The 21,275-nt window shown below is 32.3% G+C and overlaps 1 protein-coding gene across 4 annotated transcripts in view; it reads left to right on the plus strand.

Moving 5' to 3' along the window:
* Positions 1-21,275, plus strand: part of LOC129960568 (aquaporin-9-like) — a 119,407-nt gene that overhangs the window by 96,090 nt on the left and 2,042 nt on the right. For all 4 annotated transcript variants that reach the window (XM_056074070.1, XM_056074086.1, XM_056074077.1 and 1 more), the window contains 4 exons: positions 1,175-1,312; positions 4,393-4,514; positions 7,958-8,175; positions 10,208-10,401. In XM_056074070.1, coding sequence (XP_055930045.1) covers positions 1,175-1,312; positions 4,393-4,514; positions 7,958-8,175; positions 10,208-10,401 — 672 coding nt within the window. The remainder of the gene's footprint in view (positions 1-1,174; positions 1,313-4,392; positions 4,515-7,957; positions 8,176-10,207; positions 10,402-21,275) is intronic.

Raw genomic sequence — 21,275 nt, forward strand, 5'->3', positions numbered from 1 at the left:
CCAATTATAAGACGGCCATTAGGCAGCGCATGCGTAGAAAGGCTGAAAAATGCTGTTCGGCCGATGGCAAGTATGGTACAACAACACGCCGCTCTATAGTAATTTTTTCTTACTGCTCATGCGTTTGCAGAATTTGATGTGAAAAAATTGGTCACTTATCATAGATTAATTCCGACATTTTTTTCCCTCTCTTTGTTCTTCCTGAAGCGAGTTTTTTTTTTTTTTTTTAATTTTCATTTTACTCGCCATTTCTTTTCTATAGTTTTCCAAATTTAATATGTTGACTTATTTTTATTTTACTATGTGTCTTTGTGTAAGTATCCACCATTTTAATTCGATACGCAGTGAAAAAGAAAAATTCGGGGACGCCAAAATGGCAATTTATAACCAAGCATGGAATGCTTGAATCTATATTATGGAATTTTGACAAACATAAGTCATTCCCTTTCCACGCATGCTAACTACTGGCTCTCTTATAATTGGCCGTGTGGAAACACGGCGTTAGAATATACAAATCGTGATGTTATTTTAGAGTGATAGCAAGTAGAACTATATTCCATATACAAGGGCAAAAATTAAAGTGTTTATATTTTCAAGAGCAACAAACACTGAACTGTTTGATAAATGGATGTTTGCGGACGGCAGGGACACTTCTTTTAATAATTTCATTCCTATCGTATACGAAAATAGTAATAATTAAAAAAAAATATTCATAAACCAATTGACATACAAAATGATTAATACACAAATAAAATCAAAATTGTAAAAATTAAAATTGCAGAATAAAATATGAAAAAAAATTATAAAACCAGAGTTTTTTTTTTTTTTGATAATTAAAACATAAAGACTAAGATAAATTGTCAAAGAACACAAAGAATGCAATATTCAATGATATGGATACCAATAAGTAATTTGTCATAATAAAACGATAAAACGGTGTAAACATAAACAAACAAAAGTAATAGGTTTTTGTACTTCATTGTAATGATATATTTTAACTTTTGTTTTGGGCTTTAGTAGGAGCTGGAGGAGGCGTACCAATATCTTACGATGTCTCCTTTAATTCCTCCCTAATTTGTTGTTGGACATTAGCTTACTACAATTTCGTTTTTATTTTGGGTTTTTTTTTTATGTTTAGAAATGTTATTTAATCTAGAAATGCGATTTATTTCAGGTTGCCACGCGAATCCAGCAGTGACGTTGGCCTTCGCGACAGTGGGTAAATGCTCCTGGAAGAAAGTACTGCCGTTCTTTTTCGCCCAGTACGCAGGCGCATTCGTCGCCTCCATTGTTCTCTATGCTATCTATTTCGGTGAGTACAACCTCTCTCTACAATTATATATTTTCTTCTAATAATAATTAGAGATAATCCAGGGTGCCTAAAATAACTTTTTCTGTTAGGATAACATGTATTGCTAAAATACTGTAGTAATTTATTTATACTTTAGTAATACTTTTCATTTAAAATCTTTTTCCAATTTTTTTTGTAGAGCAATAGCGTTCTCCACAATTTTATTATTATTTTTTTTACGATTTTTAATATTTTTCTATACGAAACTACGTAGAGTTGCAATATAGAGTTAAGGAATTCCTCTTTTAATCGAATATCAAAAATCTTTTTTTAAAAGATTTTTTTTTTTTAAATTGAAGCTATTATTTTAGTTACCTTATATTCTTTTTGTTTTGATCCAAAAAATCCTTTAATTTGCAAATGTTCTCGTAGAGGGGGATGCCAGCTCAGGTATCGTCCTCATCATTTGAGCGCGGTTCAAAGCTGCGTGGTCCGTCCCAAAATAGACCTAGTGTTGTCTTAAATTGGAACTTTAATATAACTAAACTAAAAACCGAAGTAAATGTTATCGGAATATTTTAGCACCGAATCGTCCAGACTGGAATCGGAAAAAGAAAAACAAAAGAAAGAAAGAAAAAAACATATTTGCCCAAGATGGAATTGGCTCACAATCAGCATAATCAAATGTTATGTAAATACTCTCGGTTTACACTCAAATTACATAGTGAGGGCATTAAAAAAGCTGTTGTCCATGCCTCAACCTTCACCATTCAATCAACAAGTGCTCTCTCTCTGATCTGGCCGATATATAAAGAGAGATGTAGGTAACAGGTCAGTCAGTCCCGGCGGCCGGTGGGCATCACGTTTTTGCTGTTGTCAAGATCCTCCGTCATCGGCGCAACGACCTTGACTGCCTGACCGGTGACCTACAACGCCGCCTGCCGGTCTTGGCTGCTTCTGAATGGAAAGAAAAAGCCTGCACCGGCCGGAAGGTGGAGGCGGCTTTCTCAGGGGCAGATTTAGATACTTCACGACCCTAGGCCATGCACATTATGAGGTCCCTCTTTTAATATGAGCTGCAATTCAATTTCATTTTCCAGCACATTTTTAATATGTTGATGGTTTATTTAGATTAATATTTTTCTTTCATTATTTTATTAACTTTGTGAATATTTGTTCTATTTATCTAATTTGACCCAGTTTACACTTGTGTAGATAAATATCTGACTATTTATACGTGATAAAGTATAAATATCCTTCTTATTTTTTTTCAGTCGTACAATATGTATTTTTTACAAACTTATTTATAAGACAATTACAAACTAGTTTTTTTTAAAAAAAATATTCTACTTACGGTTCCTCTCAGCCTAATTGTCCTAGGTATCTGCTTGGTCTGCCCAATTCAAAATATGCTACTGGGTCTTTCAGTGAGAAATTTGAGAGGTTATCAGCAGTTGTTGATTAAATACTATAGGAGTTTGGATCAGTATTTAGAAAAAAAAATCTATTGTAACAGAAAGAAATTAATTTTTTTCTTCCTCACCTCAAAACAAAAGCCAATTATATTGACTTTTTTTTTTTTTTTTTTTTGCAAAAAGTGACTAGTCTGAAGGTTTTAAATATTCTTGCGTAGATGAAGTTAGCATAGATAATCCGCTTGTTAGCTAAAGTCAAAGATAACACTCGCTAATCTCAAATCGAGACTTTATTCAAGGAACTCAACCTTACATCTGTTTTATCCTTAAGACGAAATGACTCGAAGCTTCCAGATTTAGAAAGATGCAGAAATTATAAGAACATTCTAGAACAATCAGAAATTTCAGAAAATACATCAATAACAAAACAACTTTCAGGCAACTTGCCTGTAGTCAGACACGAACTTGCAAGCTATCGTTTTCAGTTCACAGCATTCTACCAGTGAGCCTTTCAGTCCACGCCGAGCTAGAACAAATTTCGTTACGATTTTTATCTTTTCCTTTGAATAAAGCTACTAGGGAAAGTCACGAACCTGGAGTCATTGGCTCTGACAGCCGATATGTTGCTATTATGACACAGCTCCCCATTAGTTATTTCATATAATAAAATGGGAAAATCAGGAATAAAATAAAGGAGGTTGTATTCCGCTAAAGCAACGTTGCACACTTTATATTGGTACATCTGTTTCCTTTGCTTAATTTATTGGCAAACAACCCACTGTAACGACCCCCCCCCTCCCTTCTCATTTGCTGACTCATGTCGTATTATAAAGATGACTTGTTTCGGTAATGCCTAATTAACATTAAAAATCATGTACAGCTTTTGGAACATCTTGTACAATGTGTTCAGAAAGTAATGTAATATGATACTTTCAACTAACGTAGTTTTCATTTAACATCTGCATTTATGTACAATTTTAAGAAACAACCATCTTTTTAAAACGGATGGTAGTTTTTAAATGTTTTAATGTGCTTTGCACTCAGATTTCATTTATGCTTAGCCCCCTTGAATTGAACTCCAATTCAAACCAAGTAAGAGATCGGGGAAAGAGTTGGGCAGTAGCTTCTGAGGGTAAAGACCCCTGAGCACTCAAGGGCAAGGGCAGAAGTCTAATACGAAGATGACACTCACATACTCGCTTGCACAACCCCCTTTTTACAGGGGGGGCGCTTTCACTCACCTCACAGATAGAACATAGGACAGAAAACAACTAAGTCCGAACCAGGATTCGAATCCGGGGTGCCCAGATCACGGAGAAGGCGCACTACCCCTAGGCCAGGACGGCAGCAGAATTCATTTATTAATTCTCTTAAGAAAGTAGAGGTTATGCAACATCATCGTAGGTGAATTATTAATTAATTTAATTATAATTTAATATTGAAAAATAACTTTTTATCACGAAAACTTTAGTGGGAATTTTCTTATAGTTTATAGTATTTCTGGTCAAAATTTGGCTGAAAAAATCACCATGCAACATTCTCACTTTTTTTCATTCACTATTTATATCTTACGTAGGTAAGTAATTTTAAATTCCTTTCATTCCAACTGCCTATTTTGGAAATGTTGTGCACCTGGAATTAATTTTGCTGGAATATTTCTTGATGATCCCCCATTCATTCTTTCAGAATCTTTCACTCACTTCGATGGAGGCAGCAGAGAAATTCCACCCCACGCAGCTGCGACTGCTCAGATTTTTGCCACTTACTTACCAGAGCATATATCCATTTGGACAGCTGTAGGAGATCAGGTAAGAACCCTTTATACCTGGGGCTCTCCAACTTTCAAACACTGCGATCCTAATTTTTATTTATTTTAGAACGCTGGTGTGGTGGGGAAGTTTGGAAAGAGGGATGCTAACTCAGGTGACGTCATCGTCATCTGAACGCGGTTCAAAATTACAAGGTTCGTTCTAAAACAGCCCCAGTGTTGCTTTAAAGCGGGACGTTAATATAACTAAACTAAACCAAACCTAATTTTAGAATCCAAATCTAGAATGAAACATTATGGGCTAAAAAGAATTTTTTTTTGTTATGAAAAAGTACCCATTTACTATTAACTATTACAAATGTTTACACAAATGATAACAAAATAATAAACCGTTTCAAAATGAATGCGTTCAAAAACCGAATTCATAGCGAAATGGAGTTTGTGATTAAATGAATAGTTTATAAGTATTCCAAGGAAACATGACATTTTGCGAAGCTGTAGATTGGAACAACAAATGATTCTACGGAACTACTTATTCTTTAATTATGACTCTGGCACATTGAAAACGTAACAGTTTTAATTCTTCAGCTCTTATCACTCAACACGAATTGATTGTTTGCATATTGCGTTATTTTTTGTCATGTGACTTAATGAAGATGTTACATTACGTCACATTTTTGTAAATTTTAAAAGGATATTTTCAAGAGATAGTACATTTTAGACCATAGTTTGGGAATCCTATGCTTTAAACATCAGATCGGAATGGACATACGGAATTCGCATCTCAAACTTTTTAATACTAACGTTTTTTAGATAGATTATTATATTCAAAAAGTTTCGAAATCGTTCAAATATTTTCTAAACGTGGAAGAACTACGCCATTTCTCGTAGAATGATGAAGAATATCATGTGCCCTACGAAAAAAATGGGTACCAAACAGACAAATACGTACATTGCATGTGTATCATTCATGATTATAAGCATTTAAAATTTTCTGTCAATTTTCATAAACACTCAAAATTAATACTTCAAAAAAACTGACGAGTTCATTCTATCGGTGCTCTAAACGCTATTGATTTTTTTCACAGTAAAATAAATTCGGGGGGGGGGTATGAGAATCATGGGAAGGGGTTAAGGGGCTCTCGTATACGAAATTGCTAAAGGAAAGAAAGTATTATAATAGCCAAAAAAATTCAATCTCTGTGAATCCGAAATTCATCTTTGCAATTAATTACTTTGTTTGCCGATTTTAGCACGATACCTCACAAACGATTAGAGGTAGATAGATGAAATTTGGCACTTGGTATTCGTGCCACATTTGGGCCGTTGCGGCCTGATGGTAAGGTCTCGGAGGGTTTCAGGTTCAGGACCCGTTTCACCGAAGAACGGTCGGGTAAGCTGGTCTGGTATACGTTAAATCTGTCAGGGCCAAACGTCCTCCCACTGGTGTGTGTGGAAGCTTGGAAAGGGGGATGCCAGTTCAGGTGTCGTCTTCGTCATCTGACCGTGGTTCAAATTTACTTGATTCATCCCAAAAATAGTCCTAATGATGCTGATGATCCCAATTTAATGGGACGTTATAATCACTAAACTTAAAAACTAAAACTTATGGAAAGTTTTTATTAAATTTTGCACGAAATTTATTAAAAGGAAGTGTGTCTGTATGTCCGTATGTGAACACAGTAACTACAAATAGCAAAGAGCTAGAGGTACATAATTCGATACATTAACAGCTAAAGTGTAGTTCCGTATCAGAATTTCAACCCAACCAGTCATCAGGATGACCGTCAGTCTGTCTGTGTATTTGCAGGCACGTAAACGCGCTGATTTAAAAACATAACATTTTGGTCAAAAGAAATTTGGTGTGTAATCTTATTTCTGAAATTGCTGTTCTGTGTGAAATTTTGCTTCCAATTGATTGATTAAAACGTAGTACAAACTTGGCTTTCTTCACTGTACTAGGAAGTACAAAGCGCTCATGTGCCAAACTATGAAATTAAAAGCCTTTGGATTTTCCTAAACATTATAGATTTAAGTGTGGGAGGAAAGGGATGTAAAAAAATTTCGTTGAAATCAATCCCGTTTGGTGAATATAATAATATGTAAGATTTCATTTCAATTTGAACTAAACAAATTTAGTTTCAGTTTGAACTTACATTTTAAAATCTTGGCAAACCTGCCCATCACTTTCTGATCAAACATTGGTAATTCCATATTTGAAAATCAAACAAATTACAAGATGAAATTTTTGACAGGTGATTAATTTTAAATATTGTTTCCATGGTAATTAAGTGGGGCTTCTAAAACGATTTAATACTTTTGAAACGACATAATTAACGATTAAATAAATAATTACATTTTTATTCCAAAAATACAGCTTATATATCATAGGTTCTTATTTCCAAAAACCTTCTTATCAGAGTTATTAATTATCGTTAGCAACCATCTAGTTTGCCGTGATTAATATTTATGTAAAATCTCTAGAATTGAATCTCTTTAACAAAGCTCAAAGATTTCTTTAGTATTTTTTAAATTTCACGTGATTTGTACTATTTTAGAAATCATATGCAGATATACTCATTAACGATACTTAGTAAATATAAAATTTTATTGACTCAAAAAATATTATTCGAAATAATAATATAATTATAATATATAATAAAAAAATATAACCATTAAATAAATGAAGGAAAACGTCTAGTTTAAAGAGCGATAGTATAAAAGAGTTTCAAAATTTCCGTCTTTACATTACTTATTTCTAAATATTAACTTTAATTGTTATAATATTAAAACATCACATTAAAAACATGTTTAAAACTGAAACTAATTCAATAGAGCAAAATATGGCAAAATTTTCGTACCTTTATTATCAATGGAAGAAAAAATTGCAGAATGGAATATTAGCAACAATGAAAATGAGTTGCGTCTCATTTAAAACAAAGACACTAATGCAATAAAATGTAATTAGAAACATTGTCAAAAGTTCATTAAATCGAGGCCATAATAATAATAATAATAATATTTTTTAATGGCAACTATATTAACATTATAGAAAAGAAGTTCTTTTTTTTTAAATTTTAAAGCAAAGACAAAACCTTGCTTAGTTTTTAATAAATCAACATTTAAAATTGGCTTTCAGATGCGCATTCTTATTCTTAAAAGTATTTAAGTGCCGAATTTGGTAAGTCTGGGACTAAGAATATGATCTGTAGAGGGCCAACACCCACCCACTTGCTGTGTTATTTGGTGCCTATTAAGCAGGATTCACACGAGGCCAACTATTGGGAAGAAGTTCACGCCTACTTCAGAAAGATCATGTGAGCGCAATGGGACAATGGAAACAATTGTCTCGATCAGACAACCATTTGCCATTATTCTGTTTTGTTCACGTGATGTTCCCGAGTTAGGTATGACCTTCTATTGCGCTGACCTCGATTGAACCCTGCTTTATTTTACTATAACACAAAACTATTCCTCTTACAGATCGTGGGCACCATGATGTTGATGGTGGCGATCGGGGCTGTTACAGACCCGAACAACATGGCAGTGCCCAAAGGCTCCTACCCCCTGATGATCGGACTGTCCTTGGCGGCCATCATCTTCGCCTTCCCCCTCAACTGTGGAGCACCCCTCAACCCCGCCAGAGATCTCGCCCCCAGAGTCTTCACTGCATTCGCCGGATGGGGTAACGGCGTCTTCAGGTAAGATAGTGCCGTTGCGCCAAGAATATGCAATATATAATGTACGATGTCCATTTCACTTTTCCGACGATCTATATACGAGCACTGCGCGCGGTGACCTGTTGGTAAAGTCTCGGCTTGGGAACCGGAGGGTTCCAGGTTCTAGACCGATTCCCCCAAAGAACCGTCGTGTAAGCAGGTCTAGTGTACGTTGAATCCGTAGGGGCCGAACGTCCTCCCGCTGATGTGGTGTGGAAATTTGGACATACGACCGTCATCTGATCATGGTTCAAAATCAGGAGATCCATCCCAAAATAGCCCTAGTGGCGCTTTAAAAATGGGATGTTAATATAATTAAACTAAACCATATGCGAGTTCGCAAAACTGCTGCAAAAAGATGTCTTCAAAAGACCTTAAAAGTAGTTGATAAATTTCCTTTTACATTATTTTTACTCAAAAATATATCTTCGAAATATTGATCTGATAGAAGTACAAAATATGTAGTACTGTGCTAGCATATTGAGAAAAGAACTCTTACGATGGTTTTTGGAAATTTTCGTCGAAAGTGACGTCGTATCATTTTTCACATATTATCGAATTGCGCGATGGCCTCGACGTTTTATATCCTTTAATGATTGCTCGGTCAACAAACTTATCTGTTGCATAAGAAAATTTTTCGAAAAATATTGAAAAAACGCCGCTTTTACAATGGGATCAATGCCTATCTATTTCTTTGTTTATTGACATTCGTCTTGATGTGCTAAGTGAAAGGTAAGCACCTTAATCTGCCGCTATTTTTTGGGGTGATTATTTATCTTTGTTTGACGATCTCAGCATTCAAAGAATACGAGAAAATTTATATGAATAAGGCCATCGTAACTATAATTGCGGTCGGCAACCGAATGAGAACGAGGACAAAAATAGCTTTTTAGTGAAATCTATGATGTAAAAAAAACTTTTAAACATTCCTACTCATTTTTCAAATTTTAAGCTAAATCGAACAAAAGGCTGACTGTCTTTCGGTCTGAATTTTCATACATATGTAAAAAGCCATAACTCGGAAAAGTTATCACTTAAATAAATCAAATTTGTTATGGATTTTGTGACTGCAAGTGTAGTTAGGTGTCAGTTTGTTTTTTCTAATCGGTTGGTAATACTGCGTCCAAAACACTAATTTAATTTTCGGATACTATTTGTCGCATACCGTTGTGTCCTGTTTTTCATCATCGAAGTCTTAGACCATAATACAATGCTCAACTCTGGTTGAAAATTTTGACTACAGTTTTTATCAGTGAAGAACCTGTAAATGAAGACCATCGAAGTTACATTCAGATACACTTCACTAGAAATCATAGCAAAAGCGAAGTGGAAAATTATTTACCATTTTTCTCTCAGTTTTCCTTTCTATTGCACCCATTTTCAAAACTCACTGTTTTTTGGGCGCCAATCTTGGATTTTTGAGCTGCTGACCTGCTCTCCAGAGCTTCGGGCTATTCCTTGTCGTTTATATCATCTCCTGAGCCTTAGACCATAATACAATGCTCAACCCTGGAGGAAAATTTGCCTACAGTTTTTGCATATCTTCTGATTATAAGTTATCATTCGCTTCAGCGCTTGGTATAATCCAAAATATTTAGCTGGACTCAATCTTTAACTCCTTCGCATAAAATGACGACTCTGACTCGAGCATCAAAATTCTGAATTTTTAATTTTAAATCTGAAATTAAGTGAAAGTATTAAGTATTTAAAATGCAAAAAAGTCACTTTAAAACGCTTTGACATCTCAAATGCCTTTATATTGTCATAAGAATTAAATTAGTATACTAAGTGCTACAAATAGAACGTGTGATTTAATTAGGAAATTAAGCCAATTCGTAGGTCAAAAAATCAAGGCGAGATATTTTTTTTAAAGTTTTGTTGTTGTGGAATGTAACGATTGAATAAGGATAATTACTTTCAGTGTATATAATATAAAAAAATAGTTAAAATGTAAGCATATCGTTTAATTCGAACACTATTTTAATGAAAGATTTCTTTTATTGTTTCATTAAAGCTTCCGGGACTACAATTACTTCTGGGTACCAGTGGTCGGACCCCACATCGGAGCCATCATCGGAGTCTGGGTCTATAAACTGATGGTCGAGCTGCACTGGCCTGTGGACAGTTACGATTTCGCCAACCCTACAGAAGTCAAGACCAATGGAGAATTCAAGAAGAAGGAAGATTTACCATTCGTCGATAAGAAGAGTAAGCACATTTTTGAAGCCCTGCCGTCTTAGAGAAAGACTCTAAAATCCTCTGAAATATCCTACAAAACAACATCACTTAGAATCGTTGGAAAAGAAATTTGATATGCCTTAATTGAGCACTTTCTTATATATATACAAGCCGCCTTTGGCGACCAGCCGGTTCGCCAATCTTAATGTTCGTTTAAATTTTAATAATTAAATAGGTTGAACCGGAGTTTAACCCCCTTCTTCGCCAAGATGCGATAACGCTCCAAAGCTGGCAATCTTTATTATGCACTATAATTGAACATCTGCTCCTTTGCTTTTGAACAATTCGCAAGGCCGTTGTTGGCGATTTTTAAAAAGTCCGCCAAGCAGGGGGTTAAACTCCAGTTGTACCATTAAATATTTTACGCAATTCCAACTTTAATAGATTATTCAGCAAAATATTTTAAAACTTCAAATTTTGATAGTCATATAATTCACTCATAATATTATAAAGGCCTTCAGTCATAGCGTGATATGTATCTCTCTCATTTTCTGTTACCCCTCGTAGAAATTATGCTTTAAATTAAAGTGTAAATGATTAATCTGCAATTAATATAATAATATTTTTTACTGAAACAAAGCATTTTTTTTAATAATATGATTACTGATAATAGAGTCACTGAGCGTTTAAACTTTATGGGCACTAAAGAATATCTTTCTTAATTAATGTAATATCTCAAGAATTTGTCAACAAAAATTTCTCAGATTCATCATGAACAGATCGATTCATTAACGATGTTTCATTTTAAATGCATCAGACACTAAGAAAATAAAATGAATCGTTTAAAATAATCAGTCGAAAACAGGTTTAAAAAAACTACTTAAAAAACGATGTACTTAAAACTGTAAGCATATACAAAAAAGTATATAACTAACATAAATACAATTTAATTACTAAAGCATGCAACTAACCTAAAAATAATTTGAATCATTGAAAACAGGTTTAAAAAAAACTACTTAAAAAACGATGTACTTAAAACTATAAGCATATTTAGAAAATATATAACTAACATAAATACAATTTACTTACAAAAGCATGCAACTAACCTAAAAGTAATTTTAATCATCCGTTGATAACGGTTGTCATGGCAACAATCAGAATGCGCATGCGTGAATTTTCTTCGCCAGTTATGTAACGCAAATACGTGATTTTTTCTACGCCAGTTGGGGTAACGCTATGCGGATTAGAAATTTTTAATTTCCTTTATTCTGTTTTATTTTAATTCAAAAGTACTTCAGAATGAATCTGAAAGATCGATTCATTAACAATGTTTAATTATAAATTCATCAAACATTAAGAAAATAAACAGAATCGTTTGAAATAATCCGCCGAAAAATGTTAACCCTAGACTCATTACTGTTGGGAGAAAAAAAACCCAAACTCATTTGGCGGTGCCTTACTCATAAGGCCAAAGCCTTACTCATTTGGCGGTGGAGAAAATGGAAGATTTTTTTTGGCGGAAAAGTTGGCGGTGGGGAAAATGGAAGATTTTTTGGCGAGAAAGTTAGTTTTTAATTAATAATTAATATTCTAATTAAAATTTCAAAAAAAGGGATCCCAGGTGCACATTCCCGACCTCTAAGGTATACATGTACCAAATTTGATAGCTGTATGTCAAATGACCTGGCCTGTAGAGCGCCAACACACACACACACATATTGAGCTTTATTATAAGTTTAGATAATGTATGCTACACGATTTGGAAGCCTGATTGAATCATCCCGCTTTAATTTAAAAAGAGTTTTAATTTAGAAATATTTAATTTTTGATATTAGAGAAAAACATAACTGTAATCTAGATCAGCGTTCCGTGAAATCGGTCAGAATAGACAACTCTGCATAAGACTGAATATCGATTCCAAAGGCCATTTTTATTATTCAATGACTTGCAAATCATTTATTTATTGCAAATGCCCATAAGATTGTCTTTGACTCCACTAGATCTCTAGCCTTCCAATATTTCTGAACTTTACAGTTTAAAAACACAAGTGCTGATCATGAGTCACAGTAAGTAGCATCAAAAATTTGATGTTGTCCGCACAGAGGACATAAGGGGGAGTCACAAAGCCCGAGCCAATACGAGTAAACAGTCATGGCCTGTAGTAAGGCGGAAAAGTGCCACAGCTGCACTTCAAGGCAAATCTGGGATCAACTGTGTAAAACTCAAGCAGTGAGGCCCATGGCTTACCGGCAGAGTCACTCAGTGCACTCTGCTGCTAAGGTTTTGCCTCCTTTCTTATGTCCCTTACATTTTACTTGAAAATCATTTCTTTATAGAGTATTTTGAACGATAGATCTTTTTTCTGCAATACATTATATCTCTATTTTATTTCTTATTAATAATTAAAAATCAATAATTAAATAACACCTTTTCTGTTACTTTTAAGATATAGGAAAGAAGAGGACAACTATTAACAATTAAATTATATAAATTCTTTTTTATTTTTCTCTCTTTATTTTTTTTTTCTCTCTTTTCTTTCTTTTTTTTTTTTTTTTTTTTTTTTTTTGTGATACACTTGCACTTGGAATAAGGTTAAAATATATAGTAGTCCCCAGTTTCAAAATCATGTAAATAAAAAAATGGAAATATTAGCATTTTAGCAAACTTTTATCAAATAATTTTTTAAAATTTTTGAAGTCTTTTAGGAGCATTCATTCGATGAGTTGACTTATAAAGGTTTTAAAATATTTTTTTTCTTTTAAAAATAGAATGACTAGCATTTTTATAAAAATTTGGAATTGCGAGCCTTTGGTACTAAGTCGGCGATATACATTCTGGTTTAAATCGGGCTTTTTGGATATTAGGCTTTTAATAAGATGAGATATTTTCTTATTCCATTCTGATAATTCAGATGTGATATTCATCACTTGTTACTCGCTTTTTAATATTTTATTTTATTTTCATTCAATTTTTCTTCACATTTTATCATATTTTTTTTTGTTAAATCTATATGAATATCTTTTTCTGGTTATATCGAAGATACGCATGCCACTAGTTTGTAATTGTTTATTGGGGGGAAAAAACTGTAAAGATTGAAGAGTTAAAATAAAAATCATGCTGACGCTAGTAACTTTCAGGATTTTTAATTAAAAATCATTCAATCAATAAAAAGCAGCAGAAAAAAATTATAATTATATGATTCATTTGAATCGTTATCGTAGCTAAAAAAGGCAAAACCATTTGCCATGAGTAATTTGAGTGAGCTTCCTTGTACTTCTGGAAACCCTACAACCTTAGAATACTTGAGGATCCATTAACTAACTATTACCAAAAATGATGTATCGATTTCATTTATTGTACCAGATTCTCCAATAGTTTATTTTTTCATTCTCCATCTTAATGCCTTTCTATATTAATAGCGGTTGCAAATATTTTTTCCACGCTACAACTGGATGATTTATAAACGAAGTCAGAGAATTTAATCTGAAAATTAAAAAAAAAAAATTCTTTTTGTTACATAATTATATCATGTAAACAACGAATTATATTATAACAATAATTATATTACATTTGGATAAGAAAATTGAATAAAAATTAAATTGGGAAATCAAGAAAAATTGGATAAAGTAAGAGAAAATGGTAATTTGTAAATGAAGAGGGATTAAAAATGACTTTACAAATTTATTTTAAACACGTTAAGTTTATTCAGTTGATGAATAAAAAATAAATTGTTTCAAGAAATGATTATTATTATAAGAAAACTGTTAATAATTTTGAAATTAGAAATTTCAATAAACATATGTTTTTATAAATAGACAGTCAGTAGAGCATTATGAATACAATTGTAAGAAATTCCGAACAAAATTTAAAATAAATGATATAGTTTCCAGCTACTGTAGGTAAAAAAGAGAAAGATTAACTCATAGTTGTTCATTGCCTTTTTTATTGAACACATTGTACAGAAGTTTAGCTTTGGAATGAAGTAAAGAAAAAAATTTACTTTCTTATTTTTACCCAGAAAATATGATATACGAGCACTTTGAATTGACGAAATTAATTCAGAAATATAAGCCTTTTTTGTTTTAATTTGAATTTGCGGATTAAATAAAAAATATAGATGATATCTTAATACAAAATTAATGGAAAAATTCAAAAATCTAGGTAAAAATTCTATTTATTGAACAGTGTGACCAGAAAACATTTCAAGTTGCACTCTTTTATAATAGTTCAATATATAAGTATTGTGCAGCTTTTATAAAGTTTCTAATGATTTTCTTAATTCTTTAAATTTTCAGCTGAATTATGAGATTGAACCTTTATTTTTAAGACTAAAATGTCTTGAACTAGTAAATACATAATAGAATAACGTACAAAAGGTTAAAAAAAAACGATTTCTTTTTAAAGGTTTAAGGACATCTGTTCTTTGGTATAAATTCATTGCATCCAAAAAGATTCTGACAAGACGGTTTAATAACAGAAATAGATATACCTTTTCAAAATATAAAATATTTTAAGTTTGAATAAAAATATAATAATTTATAATTCTATAAAAATTTATAACGCAGAAATTATTATAATTGAATATAAATTTATTTCTATACATTTGAAGTATTGTTAAATAGTTTTTAATAAGAGCTTTGATTGCAGGATTTGAATGATTTGCATTTTATAAACACCCAGAATTAGTTTTCTTGTGAAGAATTTTAACGATTGTTGTTTGCGACATTTACAGTTAGTCTAATTTATTTTATATTATTAACTACTGTAAATTTTTCATATAATTGCTTCATTGCCTTTCCGCCTGGCATTGCATTCTTTACAAAATCAAAATTCGTGGAACACAAATGAGTGATTATGTTACGTGAAACCTAAGAGCACAATTTGCTCATTCTTTCATCGGCACCATTTGGACTTTCCTTAAAAATTTACCATCGATTAATACTTGACGTAGAAGAGTTGGGACGCTATCTATTGTGCACACACACACACGCACATAACATAACGCCATTCTGTGCCTATAACGACACACACATACATAACATAACGCCATCATGTGCCTATAACGACACACACACACAACATAACATAACGTAACGCCATCCTGTGCCCCCCCCGGTGCCTTTAATGACACACACACACAACATAACATAATATAACGCCATCCAGTGCCTCCGGTGCCTATAACGACACAAACACACAAAGAGGTCCAATTTACATAATTACATTCAACGGTTGCTTTGTAACAAATTTTTATAATTAGACTAGATTTTCTGCTAACCCTATAATTTCTTTTTTTTTTTTTTCATTTCATGCTGCATTTTTTGTACTGTATCGTACTGTACCTCTCTCACTGTGTCTTTTTTTGTTTTTGCCTCTCCTGATAGCAGCATGGAGAACTGTCTTAATATGGCCAACTGGCTTTCCTATTTATCCTGAGTATGTTGAAATTCATTTCTCAGTAGTTAGAACGCTTACTGCCCGTTAGTTTAGAACTATAAGCACAGCATTTTCCTGCTAATTGCGTTTGCGTAATCTAATAACTAATTATCTTGGGTCTGCATAATCTAATTATATTTTGCACGTAAGATGCTTAGAAACTGTAGAATGATACCAGATCAGTATGAAATTTTGTGTAAGAATAATTGGTATTGATTTTTGGTATTGGTATAGCTTTTTAGAAGCATCACGCATGTCAATACCCGGATGATGGGCAGTGCGCATGCTACGTCACTTGTAGCCTCGACGGAGCGTGTAGTTTACAGATTCATATTGTTATATGATTTATGATGGGCATTCACTACAGGCCCATGATTTAAAAAAAATTGCAATTGATCGAATAAATTTTACCAGATGATGGATAGGATGATGTCATCGAAGTGAGGGCAATTTGATCTCACACCACCCATCAAGGGAGTGAATACTGCTCATTATATCTGTAGCTTCTCATTTCTTTACTTCAGATTCATTCTGGGTGCTATCCCCCTAATTACTGTCATAAATTTAACCAATGTTTATTATACAAAAGGAATTTGGATACCAATTCTTTCTCTTTCTTGCAATGAATGTTCGATGAAGAATTGACAATATAAGTATTTATTATAATAAATAAAGTATGTTTGTCTGAATAGTAACATTAAAGTAATTGATTCGATTATGTCACTAATCATAACTGTAACTCTACTCTTTATAAACAAAATCGTAACAAACACTCTCATTTGATTAGTTAAATTAACGCCGATCAAACTTAAAGGAATGGTGGGCGAAATTGATACTAACACTTATACTAAAATCTAATCTGACTTCCTTCCATTTTTTTTTTTAATGTCAGCGCGCATTTGTTCTTAACCTAATCAAGATTATTTGTATTCTGTTTATAGAGCGAGGTGAAACTTACTTCGCAAAAATAAACATTTTCCCAACAAAATAAATAAATAAATAAAACTAAAAGATAATGTATGCCCCTTTATGTTTATTTCTTAACTGAATCTATTAACAATAAGGAAAAAGAATTTCTTACAATTTAAATTGTAACTCATTTTAAGTGTTTGCACTAAAAAATATCATATCTAGATTAAACCCTTTTTCTTTTTGACATTTCTGTTTGCTAAGTGTTCGATTATCTGTTGCCCTTGAATATTCCAGTTGTAACCCGGATTTATCAATTGTCAACTTTCCTTTCTCTCTCTCTCTTTCATCCACCCTTTTTCTTTGTTATCTGTTGTTTAATTTATCTCCAAAGAATAATACATTCCTGGAAATATCTGACCGTTTTGAATTTCGCGATAAAATTTGTAAATAGCTAGGGTTAAAATTAATACATTCCTGCGGTCTGTCAATGAATTTCAGTACGTTAAAGAAAGAGAAAAGTACTCTAATATAAGCATGGCAGATTTTCATTTAAAAAAAAACTGAGCAGCCTGCCTCGCTGTGTTAAGGGAAGGTCACAGACCCAACGTTCATAAATATGTTATTTGTCCAGATGTCAGATATTAATAAAATGTATAGATTCTCTTTAGTATAAAATATTAGACTAATTATCTTTGATAAAGGGCTAATATAGGGTGTCCCACAAGGTATGCAGCGTTTAATATTTACAGATTTGGATAGGAAGCGTTAAGACAATTATTTTGATGTATAACATGTAGGCTCCCCGAATATAGTGTCACAGTCTAATTATCCACATGTTAATAGGATAATTAGACTATGACACTATATTCAGGGAACCTACATGTTATACATAAAAATAATTTGTCTTAACGTGTCCTATCCGAATCTGTAAATATTAAACGCTACATACCTTGTGGTCTGCATTTGTATTAGCCCTTTCTCAAAGATAATTGTTGAGATTCTTATCTTGGGATTCCTATTTCTTGGTTTTTATACAATTCGCAGACATGCAGCCCCAGCTTCAAAAATATGTGCATAAATAGGAATACTGGATTATAATGAATCGAATAAATAAAATAACATGCCTCTTCAGAAAAAAAAAAGAATTGATATAAATTAGATAATCCACCTGATTTTGTATTAAAGACACTGAATTGTAAAACTATAAAAACCAAATGATTAAACGAAGAACATCATCCTCAACATACCTCTGACTGTAAGATAGGCATATACAGTAACTTAGTGCAAAAAAACCCTCTTTTTTTAGGATGTAGGAAACTAATGGAAACATTATCACAACAAGTGGATTAACTGTGAAGTGAAGTGAAGTTAATTGTTGTGAAGTGAAGTGAAATTGGCGGAAAAGAATATTTTACACTCACGAAAAGTCCTGCTTTGTTTCACTTGAAAGAAGAACGTTTGAAATTAAGTTTTGCATTTGATAAATTAAAATAGCAATAGTTTGTTAGCTCAAATAATCCGTTCAATGAAGTAAGTATTCATTAAAATACAATCAGTTGTGAGAAAGAAGGATTTATAAAAACCATAATCAACGTAATCACGTAAACAACCTGCATAAAATTTTATTCTCACATTTTGTTCATTGCCTCGTGCGCGATGTTTTAAAACAGTTTGCTGGATTTTTCTCCATCTGTCGTTAATAAAAACCTGAAAGCTGCACGCAAATATATTTGTATACATAATAAATAACTGTGTGCCACAAATTCGTGCAAACTTCTCTGATGGCAGATATTTCCTGATCTTTAGCTTCATTACTGTTGTTGTTGCTGTTTATGGCACTTGTCATAGACAAGACCACTAATGAATTTAAGCCGAGTTTTAGCTTCTCTTGTTTCAGTAGCGCCATCTAGGGCCAAGAATACGTCTTAGTTACTTATCTGTCACAGCTCTTTTCACGGGGTGGACTTCATTCATACATACATATCATTCACAGATCGTAATTTAGATCTGAACGAGAGAACGATCACCTCTGATCCAGTACCCCCAGTGATATTGTCTCAACTTGGAGGACTTTGTCGTAACGACAGATTTATGTGTGCACCATGCACCAGCTACCATGCACACGGAGAGGTTTTAGTCAGCGGGGTTCGAACTTACAATCCAACGCTCTATCAACCAGTCTATCCCAGCCTAGATTCATTACTAAGGAAAGAAGATGAGAGGATGCAAAAAATTGGGGTTATTGAATAGTTATAAAGAATTTTAATTTGTACAGCAGATGAATTTTTTTTCCTAGCCTAATCTCTGTCTGTCTTAAATGATTTTAGGGTTTCAACTCTTATTCGAAGGATATTTTTGAAAATTATCCTTTAGAATTTCTTTCAAACCTCTTATATAACACGTATGTTATGGGAAATATAATAAACTAATGATAATTCTTAATTAAAATTAACCTTGACAACTGGGATAACTTATTGGTTAGTTTATAAAATCAACTCGTAATGAAGAATATAATGAAAGTAAATTTTTCAATACATTTTTTGCTAATATTTTTCAATAGCTTTTACGACATATATTATATTACTTATGCTATGTTATATAATATTTATACTGAAATATTTATTGAAATTAAGGTACGAAAGCGGTACTTTTATTTTTCTTAAATTGAAATATGATTGTAAGTTTTAATAGCCACCATGACGTTCTTCGAAATTTTTACAAAGAAATTTTTAGTGTTATTTAAAAATATTCAGGTTTTTTTTTTTTTTTTTTTTTTTTTTTTTTTTAAATTAAGGCCTTGTTACTAACTAAAATAATCTGAATTTATTATATTCCTCATTATGAATTGGAAATTTTAGAAACTCACCGGTAAATTTGACAAATATTCAATAATTTGTCACATTTACCAAGTTTAATGGTGATTTTGAATAATCACCGATAATTATACGTAATCACCGTATTAATCATATTTACTGTAACATATACAATATCGACAATATTGGCCAATACAATATCGCCAATATAACAATACAATATCGCCAATTACAATCTAAAAATTCAGTATAATAACAGAATATACTGAATTAGTATCTACTTTGTTGAAATATTACGGCTAATAAGCACTTAATTACGAGTTATTTTATTTATACTTGATCAAAGTATGCACCTTATATTGAAATTTCGTTGAATGACATGCTATTTCGAATACTATTTTCAGTTTATAGACAGCGTTAGAACAATGCAAGGATTTTGATTTTTTTTTCTTGTTCAGATTTAACATGAACTATTGATTCCATTGAATAATTTCAGAGAATTGTAATTTTTCTTTTCTTTTTTGTATGTGAGCATTTTCAATTATATGATCCCATGGATTCATTTTCTTTAGATTTTGCATTGTTTCTTAGAGATTCTTTAAGTTAACTAATAAAAAAATAATATACATCTGTAATTAATTTTTTTCTGGAAAATCACTTAAAGCATTATATGAACTATACTAAAAAGAAAAAGAATAAAGGTTAAAAGATCCAATCAATTTCTTTTTTAAAATATGAATTTAATTTTGCTATATTAGCACTCCATTTTAAAATCCACAAATATAATTTTATGGGTGATTTCCCTTTTTTTTTTTTAAATCTTGGTGATGCCTGGTTAAAAAAATGATAAAGACACGTCTTAGATGACACTCATTTCTTCATACTTCCACACCATATTAACAGGAAAACATTTGTTATTACTCACAATTGAATTATTGAGACGCAGAATGGAGCCGCAGTTTCCATTGAAGCTGCTCTGAGCAATTTTTTATTTATTTATTTTCATTTCAAAAAATAAATTGAATAAAATATTTTTGTTGTCCTGTAGAAGAGAAACCGATTTTCCTCAATTGATTCACCTTAAAAACACAAACATTCAAAAATATGATACTTACTTCAGTTTATCAAAATCAAATATGAAAATAATAAATTATTTAATATTAATATGACTTCATAAATTCTCTTGATCTATCATTTGAAGTCAAATTTCTAAATCCATTTGGCCAAGCATATAAAGCTATGATTCTAATTTCCCTTGATCACAACAAACCAAGGTTCTATTAGGTCTATCATATCGAACCAAAGCTCTAACTCTATTTCATCTAGCATGACAAGCCGAGATTCTAATCTCACTTGATGTAATATATCAAGTGATAAGTAGAGGGGTCATAATAAAGTTGAAATATAGCCTCTTCTGTAACATAGTTTTGCAGATGAATTAACGAAAATAAGACAAACTTCGAATTTAAATTGACTTTTTCACTGGTAGGTTTGGTTTGTAAACGGGGAGTACAGATGAAATGTGTCTGTTTACATCTGGACACAAAGGAAAAATGTGCGAAATTTTTCCTTCAGTGCCTTTACAAAAAGATTCTTAAGCCCCATTCCGATGACCAGCGGCCTTACGGATTTAGTCATAAATCTGCCAACTGACCCATGAACGGCGATCGGGAGCTTCCCGCAAATTGTCGGTAAAATGAACAGACGTCAAAGAACCCCGAAAACCACTAGAGAGGGGAAAAT

This window comes from Argiope bruennichi, chromosome 2, assembly GCF_947563725.1.
Source record: "Argiope bruennichi chromosome 2, qqArgBrue1.1, whole genome shotgun sequence".
NCBI classification, from domain to species: domain Eukaryota; kingdom Metazoa; phylum Arthropoda; class Arachnida; order Araneae; family Araneidae; genus Argiope; species Argiope bruennichi.